The sequence below is a fragment of the Strix uralensis genome, chromosome 2, assembly GCF_047716275.1.
Source record: "Strix uralensis isolate ZFMK-TIS-50842 chromosome 2, bStrUra1, whole genome shotgun sequence".
Classification (NCBI taxonomy): domain Eukaryota; kingdom Metazoa; phylum Chordata; class Aves; order Strigiformes; family Strigidae; genus Strix; species Strix uralensis.
The window spans coordinates 121,833,559-121,845,832 of NC_133973.1; the positions used below are offsets into that span (position 1 = coordinate 121,833,559).

The following is a 12,274-nucleotide window of genomic DNA, read 5'->3' on the forward strand; positions in this document are numbered from 1 at the left end:
CCAACCACGCTCTGTCTATTACATCAGTCTGAAAAACTGTCATTTGTTCTTTCCGGCTCCCTGGTATCTCATCCCCTGACCTACCCAGACAATAAACCCTATCACTAAATGGTTCCCTAACCTCTCAGAAAGGGTTTTAGTGGCTAGTACTAAAATACCTAGTGGATAATCATGACAGTACTTTGACAGCTTCCAGTCCCTCCTCTCTAAGGACTTAAAAGCACTTCACAAATGTGCAGGGACTCAGACTGTCTCTGATAAGGTCCTGCATCCTGTGGTAAGCAACGAACCACCTTATTCTATTTTCCAGGTGACATCCCTAATGATCAGAAAACAACTCAAGCTCTGTCGATATTATAAGAACGTTTGTTGTTTTATTCTTTTTGGTGGGTACAAAAACCACAGTTTCTTACACAGAACAAGATTATAAATAATATCTGTAACATGAGTGACCCGTAGTCTCTTTTGATTCTACACTGCAGACTGATGACGTACTCTAAACATTTTATCATTTTGTTTCTTGTATTAGACAGATGCAAATCTGTGGAACACGGAATGATGGAACAGAATGAAGGTAACAGCAAACAAGAGGATGACCAACAACTTTTATAAAAAAAAAGTCTCTGAATTTTATTACAGTGATGGCATTTTATATCAATTATTGCAATGAATTGTTCCCTAAGATGGTTAGAAAAAAGAATTGTGTTGTCCTCTACCGAATTTACATCAGTTAAAAAGCAAGCATGTTTCAATATTCCTCCTTTTTCAAAGAAAATGTAAATAATTTCTTTATTTTTTCACAGGATTTACATATTTATTATTTTCTTATCACAGTTTAGTGATTCATTTCTACAGCTGAACAGCTGAGTATTCTTCCATTGTATATATTGATGTTCTGGAGACACAGGTTAGCATGTTCATTGACTTCTATAGCTATTTTTCTCTCTTTGTCAAGACAAAGACCAAAATGTTGTCCTTTCTGAGCATGTTCTTCACAGTTTAATGCGCTAAATTGGCAAGTCTTATTAGTTTTAAGTCCACTCAAGTGAAATTTGTTGCTGTTAATACACCCTTCCCAGCCCCCTCCCCCCAACAAAACTAAATTATGAATTTTCCTGATATAAAATCTGAGTTTGGGTTTCCGAGCTGAGCTCATGCACACATTGTTGCTGATGATGTCTGGCGCATTTGGACGTACTTCCCTTTCTCAGCCAAATTACTAGTTCATCAATGACACTCCCATGTCGTTACAGTCTGTGCTGTGTTCCCATCAGTCACCAACACAGTTTGATTAAGGCACTCAATTATTTTTTTGGTTTTTATGGTAGGTCCGATGCAATTACAGCCAATCCTGAACTTTGTCTAATTGCAGTTCCAGTATGCACGGCCTTTGGGCAGTCAGGAGTCAATACGCGTCCGTTTTCTCCCACACTCCCTGTGATGGATAATCTGGCTTTGTTTCTTATGGCTTCAGAAAAGGTAAGCTAGGTGTGGAAAAAAAGGAGAAAAGAGAAAGCGTTACAATGTTTCTGTGCTTCAACAAACCAGGACACAGCAAACACCAAAATATTAAATTTTAGACATCTGCATTTTTTCATGTTAACATTAAATATAATAATAGTCATCATCATAAATATAAAACATAGCATTTAAGTCTAGTAGGGGAAAAAAGACTAGCAATTCTGAGGGTAAATTTCATTACAATATATCATTACTGATTTAAATACAAAATCCGAATTTGATCAAGAAATTAACAGAAGAGGCAATACCTTCACCTAAACTGCTTCAAACTACATTTATATACAGTGAAATGAGAACCAAGATCTTTTATGAATCTGAAAGCATTAGCATCTGTGAATAAAGTCATGCACAGGTGTGTATAGGCTTAGACCTTCAACTAGGAATGTCAAGACAAAATATAACTATTGAAAATTGTTTATAAATTGCAATAGCTATATCAGCACATGTTTAGTATACGTAAATCTTAGAACTGTCCTCAAATCTCTTCTCATATATATATTTTCCTACAATTAGAGAAGGTGGGAACTTTCAAAGGAAATGTAGTTTATTGAGAGAAAATACAATTTTCTGTAGTTTTCTACATTAGGTCTAAATTTTCTACAAGAACGTTTAAATTTTTGTTACCTCAGAACCTTTAGCTTCAGATGAATCAGAACAAAATATCTTGTTTAGGGACTAATTGAGTCAAGCGAAAAATTTGGATTTGTTAAAAACCCAAAGATTTGTAGTTATGCCACCTAACTAGTCATCCAAAAATCAGTTAACTTAATCTCAGAGAGCTCTCTCATGTGATAATAGAAAAGGACAAGATGACTAGTTTAGAATAAATGATTTCCAGATGACTAAAATTAGGGGAGGTGTCTAAAGTCAACCAATGCAGCAAGGACACCTGTAACAGGCACCCAAACTATATTATGTTGAAACAGATTTCAAAGAGACCATGTTAAGATATTAATTAGTGGGGAAATCTGATTTCTAGTCAGCTGAATCTACAGCCTGTGCAACTAACTCATGTAACTGGTGTGCAGGGATGCAATCTGAAATACCATTTGAAAAAAGAGACAGGAGGGTGCATTCACATAGGAGCAAAGGGATGACAAACATCATAAAATCATTTTATTTGCCTTACTACTGATCTCTGCAATTAGAACTTTGTCCCTCTGAGCCCGGTTTCTCCTTCTGAGGTAGCAGTGAAATCCTGAGCTGGTGTTTGATATGCTGAAGTAATTTAATATATGAGTGTGTATGTATAGGGATGAGGGAGATTCCTTAATACTCTCAACGTTTCCACTGCTTCTGGGTGCACGCCAATGAAAATGCACCAGTCTAATATTGTATTGCTATCAGTAGCTCCTTCAAAAAAGAGTTCTCAAAAGTACAGCTGCTGTTGTGGCACAGCCAGAGCTTGGATATAAAAGCAACTTTCCAAATCAATCACCCTAAAAACTTCAGCCCTCCCAAGCAGGCGAATTCATGAAAAGACCTCAGCTTACATAGGGCATTATGGCATTCTCCTTATGCTGAAAAACCTTGGCTTTGATAATCATTGATTGCAACGCCCAAAGTCACCCTTTGAAAAGTTTCCCTGATGCCACAGTACTTTGTGACAGGGACTGTTACCAAACATACCATATATAATTCCAACAGCTAGATATAAAAAGGGAGGCAGAGGTAAATGAGGGGGTGGGGACCTGGGCCCATACAGTACCAAAAACCTCAACTACTCCCCAGCAGCAAATAAAAATCTATACATTTGCAAAGCACAGACACAATGCAACGTGGTGTAGTTCCACATTGTGCATGTCCAGAGTCCCATTGCAAATGGATGTCAAGGACTGGTAACTCCCTGCAGAAATGCACAGAACATGTTTTGGTCAATGGCAAGAAAAAACAAAGGTGTTTTCGTTTTGGGAAGGTATGAGAGTCCAAACCAGATCAGAATGCAAACTTGGGTGGAAAAGGGACAGCTTACTCCAGATGTACTAAATTTCCCAGAAAGTCATCAGTATGTATCAGCTTCTCTCCATCACTTTGATCAGCTATCTGTTCATGGCCATTCAGGGCTCGCCACTGGGAAATCTGAGAGCTCAGATTTACATGGGATATACAAGTTATGCATAGCTGTTGTTTTGTAGCTCAGTCTGTAATAGCTTTCTGGCCATTGACAACACACTCAGGACAGAAAGACAGTAAAAAGGGATCCACCAAAAAAAAAAAAAATCAAATGAGAATAACAAACTATTTCTCAGAAGCCTTCCACAGAATAACAGAAAAAGCTGCAATAAAAGAACTCCTCTCTTCTCACGGCAGAGATTAACAACAGCTCAGCAACACACCACAGAAACAACCCAGACAGTTAACAAAGCCAGGAGGAGCAGGTCAAACTTCTGCTCGGGAAGGTGCCATAAGGCAAGTAATCAGTAAGTGTCTGTGTTATATTTTAAACTACGCTATAGGTAATAAGCCAGGCTAATACTCTGCTTAACTATGCTGTTACAATTTCAGATTTATGGCCTGGCTGCAGGAACAGTTTCAGGAGAGACTGGGATGAGAGGGCAAAGTCTTGGTATTCACTGTGAATACTACCCAAATTGTGAAAGTCTCTGTGCTAAGTGTATGCAGTTAATAGTGATAATGTATTTTCAAATTTGTAATTAGTTTTGATTAAATTAGTTGTGGAATTAATCACGTGGAAACACTGACTGCCCTGTTCCTGTTGGGAAATGGGAATTCAGGAAACTGATATCCTCAGTCTATATAATACAAATATCCTAGTCTATGTGGGTTCTTTTGTTGTTCAGGCTCCTCTAGTAGGTCACATGGAGGTGTCTTTGGCACAAATATTTAAGATGAACTTTTAGTGAATTTTTCTATAATCTTGAATATGAAATTGGAAGTATATAAGCCAAAATAAGTACATTACACATTTACTGAGCCATCCTGTAGCACTTCATCTTTTTTGTAATTAATTTAATTTTTTTCATTGCTTTTTGTAGTTTTATAATTAATGTTGTTAACTATAGACAACAGCATGGGATGGGAGAGCAAGAGAAGGCAACTGAACTGGAAGGAGGTTCATGAGCTTTGTGGCCCACTGAGATGGCCATGGAGAGGCGGTGGTGGTGTCTGGCTGGATACTGGGACAATCCCTTCAAAAGCCTGTGGGTTTGGGGTGAGGAACTCAGTGGGGCTTTTCCCTAGAGCAGCTAGAGAGAAGGCTGTTAGGCTCTGCACTGTTCTCAGGGCATCAGCTCAACTAGTGTACTAAGGGCTTACTACTGATACACAAAAATGGGAAACTGATGCACAGGAGAAGAGGAAGGGATTGTTCCATCCTTAAAGAAAACTTCCTTCCCTGCCTTCAGCAGATGCAATAGCCTGTCATCCCTTTTGAATGTCTTTATCCCACACATACAGACTAGTCCTACATTTTCATTTTCTGCTGCCTCACAGGCAGGTGAATTTCCCTGAGCCAACTCTCTTCTGACTGGATTAAACTAAAAGAAAAAACATGGTAATGAATATTAATGGTCAAGCAGGTTATTGAAGCTATTTTATATTAGGTTATAAGATATACTATTAAAACTATTTGCTGTTACCTTTAGTAAGTCAGTGTGTTGGTTACTCATGCAGATTAGAACCGACAAACATTTTTCTGTATTAGCAAGTTTTAGTCCCAATACAATCCCTTTACTCCTTGGATAAATAAACATATCAAAGGTTTCGAAATGCATCAGACACATTTCTGCAGAAATATTTGTAACCAGTGTTGCGGGCTCTGTACTACTGCCAGCTAACAGGGGTTTGTGACCAGCACATGTACGAACAGATGGCACAGTCACCCTGTACAGAGCACAGCACACAGGTAATCCCTCGCTGCCTGCGTGGCTAGGGACCTTGGCTGTCTTTCACATATAAGCATAAGCGTTTTTGTAAGAAGTTCACATGCTGAAATTTCTCAGGTAAATATTATGGCAAATAAGTAGAATGAAGAATTTCAGAAGTCTATAAATATTTGCTCAAAATCCTAGTTATTTCCATTTTTTTGGTGAATTTTTAAATGTCTGCACTGTAAAATATTTTTAAGAGATTATGAAAAGTTTTGACTGACCCAAACATGAATTTTCAATAAAATAAAATGCAACATGGGCAATTTTTATATATTTTTTCCTATAAGAATTCAACTCTGTGTTGCAGGTCCCACAACAATCCAAACTTTAGAGAAAGGTACTTATGATCTTTCCTTAAAAAATAAAACTCAGCCCTAATTTTTATTTCAAGAAAACAGTAAGGCTAAAATAAATTCTACAAGTATAATCATAGTGTTTGTTGCACTGGAATCACAGAGGTAGGTAAGAACTCAGGGGATTGTTGAGTCCTGCCACATTCAGCATGCTAAGCCAGTTTGGGTCAGGTCAGTATTTGAATGAAAGCTTTGGTTTTTTGTTTGCTTTCTTTAAAACTATGTTTTGGATGCACTACACCCTGTACACTTTGTAAGGAATATGCTTTGTGGGACTCTTATACCAGCCTGGGTACATTCTCAGTTGTGGGCATATCACTAAAGAATTTAAAGGAAAAAAGAACTCTTCATTTGCATTTTGCACAATTACTTTCACAGGGTTATGTCTTTTTAAGACCCTTATTATTGACAGCAGGCAGTGAATTTGGGAGATTAATATTAGCACCTGGAAGTCCCGATTCCCAGTTCACAGTAATGAACACTGGCCTATACTCTTGGAGTCCCCCTGACACCTACTATGCCTCACATTTTCACTAGTGAACAAAGTACACAGCTTTTTCTTTCACATGGGGAAATTGGGCATGTTACAATTAAAATATACCCAGGGTTATGACTTCTTGTACAACAGCGACAGTATGTTTGGGATAGTTTCCCAGCCAGCGTACGCCAAGCCCCCTCCCTTGCCCCCCGAGAACCCACCTATTCCTCGCAGCGCTCCAGCTATCATGCTCAAACACCATTCTCTGCTCACTCTGTGTTTGCTCTGTACTGTATGGTTCGGTATTGTACCGGCTGTGCCTTTAGACTGTAAGCTCCTCGGGACAGGGACCTGTTATGTGTTTGGCACACTTCACCTATTGTACAGCGCCGTGTACTCCAGCGCTATATAAATAATAAATAAAAAATAATAATTGCATCTCCAGTTGTTTCCTCCAAAAATTTTTCTAGGCAACATTAAAATTATATTCTTCATCTCCTTTCCCTAAAGTTTTGTTTTTTACTTCCACTATAGGGATGGCTCAGTGATTTCAGGAAAATGCAGCTCAAGCTTTTTGTTAACAGAGGAGACGTGGCTTGCTATTTGCCAGGGCAAGGGAGCTCTAGGTAGCACAAAAGGGCAGGTTCCTAGCTGCACCTTCACTTATAAAGCAGCCAGTGTAGCTTGGGTGCTACGTAAAAGTTATATTTAGAAGCTCAATTTGCTGCTATGTGCCATTTCCAAAGGTCAGAGAGTTGATTTGACTAATGATTAGTTGGCAAGATACTCACTGCACGGATGACAACAAGTACATTAGTAAACCATCCCTGCACGCCTACTCAGGGGAACTACGCAGGATGCAGCTTGGCAACATCAGAGGTTCAGGCTCTGAAATTACTGTGTGAACATCTAAAATACACTAGTCCTGAGCTAGGTAAGGGGGTACATTACTGAAAGCTGAGGACGATAACCAAGGTCTATTCATTGGTTAGTGAGTTTTTGTGGTTATTATAGTGGGCAAAGGTTGACCTGAAGCAGGATATTGTGAAAAAATGCCACACAATTAGCATAAAACATGTATCAAAGGGAGGGTGAAGAAACAGGGTGGGGAGGAGGGAGAGAAGGTAAAACAACATTTAGACTTCTTGTAACAGTGCCTTGTCTTCCATTAGGTTAACTATGGTTCAGTGACGTTGCCTATCCTAAATCTTGATTATAATGAAGTCCCAGTTAGGGCCAACATTGAATAATAAAGGCTTACAGCAATTTGTCACTAGTAGAGTGCAAACCTTCAGGAAAATAGACTGGCCAATCAAGTAATTAAACACTGGGCCTCTGAATATATATTTTATGATTTCAAATAGTTGTCATCTCCCAACTGATTTGACAACATTGAGTTAAAAATGGTTTTTTTAAATGTTAAAAATTTCTTGCAATGCAGATGTCTATTAGCAACATAGAATAGTATACTGTACATCTGCAGCCAAAAAAAACTGAACCACTTTGCATTGAAGTTTTCCAAAATATAAAGCTCTGTTCAGAAGCAAGCACCACTAGACAGACATGTCACAACACTGCGTTACAAGATGCATCACCCACTCACTGTAGTAGGCCCTAAGTCCTACCCCTAAATTTTAATACTTTCGGTTCCATATACGTTGTAACCTTCTCTATAAGTTGCTAAATTCTGGGTATTCTGCGAGGAAGTTGGGTTAAAAGTCTGTGCACTCTTTGCCACCTTCATTCGTTTCGCCTCTGCCCTGGACTTGTAACAGAACTCTATCAAAGCCACCAGCATTGCCAAGCCCAAGCCTCCAACCAGAATGTAGAAGACTCCAGCAACGTTGCTGAGACTCAAGGCACTCGTCTTGTCCTGGGGAAACAGAAGCGACACAGTTAACCTGGAAAACAGACCCCCAGGAGCACAAGCTGTATGTTAAAACATTGGAAGTACAAATAAATAACAATGTTTAGCTGAGATTAAGTGACAGTTGTTTACATACTTCTCACAAAATTTGACCTATCTGGATCTATAAAATATATTTTAAGCGCCTAGTTTTCCTGGTCAGCATAAAAAAATATTATCAGTATATTGTCAACATATAAGGATGTCATTGCTTGCTTACTGCAAAGCATTACTTCCACTAAGTGGAGAATTAAACAATTACATATCTAGCTCTCTTTAGGGGACGTTTTAGTGCTGATATGAAACTGCTTTTACATAAAGCCCTTTAAAAGCCTTGGAATCCAGTAATCCATTTGTATCAGACAAGACTCTGCTTGATTTTTACAAAACCAGTAATTGTATTTGTGGTAGGCACTGCTGTTGATTTAAAAGATCCAGACTGAGTTTCTGATACTTAAATGACAGGTGAAAATAACATGTGAGGTTTAAGCTATTTCTTTGAACAAACACTTCCTTTGAAAGTGTACACTGTACCATATATGTCGTGATATATTTGCCTCTTACCAATTACTGTATTTTGTTTCTATTTTATTATAGATACAGTTCTGGAACATGCCCATGGACTACTAAGGCTCAGCAATAGTATAATTTTAAATAGCAATTTATGAAATCTTACACATTATTCATAATTTAGACAACAGTGAGAACTTTCTTTAGCAAAGTATTAAATATACATCATTTTATAAACGATCACCTTCTTGGACGTACTGTAGTAACTATTTTACATTCCTCTATATTTCACTGCTTAGTTATAAATCTATTTTTTGATTTGAAATCCGTGTGCATTTTTAGCACAGTTCTCAAGGAACTCTCTTAGGATTGATTTCTACATACTACATCATGTGCCTTAAGATACTTATAAAGCTTTATTCTTAGGCAGACTGTATAAGCTCTACCTAAAGTAAGGAGAGTACTTAACTTCTGATTGTAATCTCTACGAAATTTTAACTTACAAAGAATGCAAAATATTCGGATATTTAATTTAAAGAGGCACTATTGTGCAATCAGTAGATTAGCACAGTAACAATTCCCATGGATGTATACACTTCTTTGGGGCTTATAGCCGGGTTCTGTTTTGTCTGTCTCTTTTTAGCTGTCTAAGAGGACTCTGAATATCTTGGAGGTGACTGTGTTCCTCTGGTAGCAATTGCTAACATGGTGCTTGCAAACAAGGAGGCAGGACTGAGAAGGACCTGACCTAACGTACATGGTGGGTTGAGGCTTTCTCAGCTGTCATCTACAAGTACTCTGCCGTTCTCTTAATTGGTTTTCACTCCTTTCTCCAAAGCAGTTGTCAGAAAAAGCAAAGTATGTTGGAAGTTTGTTTCCCAGGCTAATTTTACCTGCTATTCATCAGGATAACTCTCAGGGCATGAAGGCAGCAAGCAGTCACTGCCCATCATGCTTTCCTTTTAGCTCTGGACAGCACAAGCTGGCACAGAGACAGGTGCTCTGAAGAGATTTCAGACTCCCCGAATACAGGGCTGGCACTGGCTGTGGTGCTTCCCAGACATCACAAAACAACTGCTTCTGTGTTTGTCCCCAGATAGAGAGAAATAGAGAAGACTCCACTCCCTGGAGCTGTCAGGATTACTGTTTGGGAGGGAATGGACTAGGGTAAACACTGGGAGCTGTAGAGAGCTATTAATTATTGAAGCCTTTCACTTCAAAGCTCAAGTTAAGTCTTTCTTGGCTCCTCAAGGAGCCAGGGACCTTCCCAAAGGCAGCCAGGCACAGCCACCCTTGGTGGTGATGAAAGGCAATCCTTCCCACTAGCGTTTTTACCTTTCAGAAAACAGCTGAGGGAGGCCAGCTTCAAAAGGAGAAGGTGTGAAGGGACATTTCCTAAGTAGTCAATGGGGAAAGTCCATCCCCCCTAGGCAGGAAAGAAACAACTAACCCAACCTGCCTCCTCCAAAACCAAAAAACTACCTTGTAACTCTTCAGCAGATGCCCTGAATATGTAGGACAATGTTTGCTGATTTATATCACAAGACTTTAAAAAGCAATAGTGCTTCTTTAAATTAAAGTGTGACCACCATCAAGATGGGGCAAAGCTGATTCGTTCTGTGTCTATAGCTGCTTATTTTATTTCTAAGTCATTTTGCTTATTACTTCCTTTACTGCTTTGTGAACACGATAGTAGGTCCCGAACTGCAGCGACTGACCTTACTTCCAGAGTCCTTGGGTCCACATTCACCTTTATCGTACCACCATTTGTTTTTCAGCTTGTCTAAGACGCCTGCCTCACTGAGTTTCAAAACGGCAAGGTTTACAGGAGTTCTTCACGTGGAAAATAACATAAATAACATTATATATGTTATTTTATGTTATTCAAGTAAAACTACATAGAATCGCATTGCAAAGTGACAGAGCAGAGGCCACAGTGGGTGCTATGTCGTGTACTGTTGGCCCAGGTTTAGAGACAGACATACGACCGGGACCTGCTCCATCGCTTTAGGTAACAGGCACATACTGCTGGGGAAGATTTGTAAATAAATAGTATGCAATTACTGTGAACCCAAAATTATTGGCTTAGACATATTAACAACATACCCTTCAGAGACATGTATAATACAACTGGATACACGAATTAAGAAAAATATTAATTTGTGTTCCTTGCTTTCAATCTATTTTTAGTTTGTATGCATACAAACTAATAATGTGACTTGGCCATAGCTATTTCATTTACTGTCCTCAAAACTATTCTGGCAAGAGAAAGGAGATGTTTCGTGAAGTTTGCTGCCCATAACCACTTGGCACAGACCTGTAATCAGGAGGTCTGCATGCAGAGAATTTAGGGGAAGGGCTGTGATGCCCTTATCCTCAGCTAAGAACATGACTGTCATCTTTCCATTTTCTGTTTCAACATTATTTTAAAATTCAAAGTTTTTCCTTAAATCTCACTGATTCACATAATTCCTTTAAGGGTTCCAGGCTGATAATAAATTATTACTTGGAATATCTTCTCTTACTAGTGGTATTTGCTATGGGTGACATAACAGAGTTTAATATTGAGATGAAACCTAATCTGATATCTCAAACTCATGAACTGCTATGGTTTTACACTGAAATTACTTAAATTCACTGAATAATCTCAGAGTGTTATGGTAACACCCCACTTCATGCAGTTGTACCAGTTTATTTTCTAAAAACCTATGAAATGATTAACAGACTTATTTTATATATAAGTCTTTGAATCACTGACTGTCCAATTCTTAAAGTGGTAGGCATACAGAATATATTTATGTGCAGGTGTGCATGAAAATACAATATATATCAGAGAAGGAGGTCGATAAATAGAAATGGCATGTAACAGCCTTCTGGTGATGTTACATGACATAGGACCTGATCCTGGGTGTGCCAGCAGATTCCCATGGGAAAATTAATTTCTCATAATACACCGTAATCCATGCATTGCTAAGATGTTAACTCACGAATTCAAGGTTTAATAAATAAATAACCAGTGCAAGCATTGATTAATATAGTGTAACTGACCTACTAAAATAGTTACTATGAAAGAGAAAAGGGGCTTGTTACACTGTAACTGGTTTAACTGGAAATCCCCAAATACTTATGTATGAATGAATTTGTGCATATTTATGTATATATATTTAATACACAAATAACAGTTTCTGAACCTTGTATGCTACTCTTAGCTTTAGGGATCTTGTCTTACACATTCTGATTACTCTTTGTATATATACAGAAAGGGGGGGAATTCACTTCACCTCAGTTTTTACACCCATAAATTATGCCCCAAGCTTTGGCTGCCTGTCTAGGTCTCCCTGCAGTTAAGGGAAAAAGATAGGTACTTCCAAAAGGTGGGCTTAGAGATCAGTTTTAACAAAGGATGAAGCATACTGTTGAGATGCTCATCTCTGTTCATTTACTACTGAGGAAGACTTGGTGCCTCAGAGAAATGACAATTTTTGACAGCTACAGCTGAGTGAGAGGCTTCCCAGGTATACTCTCAAGTGATCTCTTTAAGTAAAGGATATCCTTCATCCACTTTCCAAATCCCATACATTTAATTCATATGGAATACTCTGCTTCTAGAACAGAA

General features: G+C 38.5%; 1 protein-coding gene across 8 annotated transcripts in view; it reads right to left on the reverse strand.

Moving 5' to 3' along the window:
• Positions 1–353: 353 nt before the first annotated feature.
• The window catches only part of GRIA4 (glutamate ionotropic receptor AMPA type subunit 4), a 242,053-nt gene continuing 230,132 nt past the window's right edge, over positions 354–12,274 (reverse strand). Inside the window, exons 14-17 of one of the 8 annotated variants that reach the window (XM_074860161.1) lie at positions 10,377–10,491; positions 7,981–8,115; positions 6,464–6,646; positions 1,351–1,484 (exon numbers count right to left, since the gene is read on the reverse strand). In XM_074860161.1, coding sequence (XP_074716262.1) covers positions 6,512–6,646; positions 7,981–8,115; positions 10,377–10,491 — 385 coding nt within the window. In that variant the 3' untranslated portion in view covers positions 1,351–1,484; positions 6,464–6,511. Of the gene's footprint in view, positions 1,485–6,463; positions 6,647–7,867; positions 8,116–10,376; positions 10,492–12,274 lie in introns of all 8 variants that reach the window. The other 7 variants (XM_074860159.1, XM_074860160.1, XM_074860163.1 and 4 more) reach the window with 7 other exon arrangements.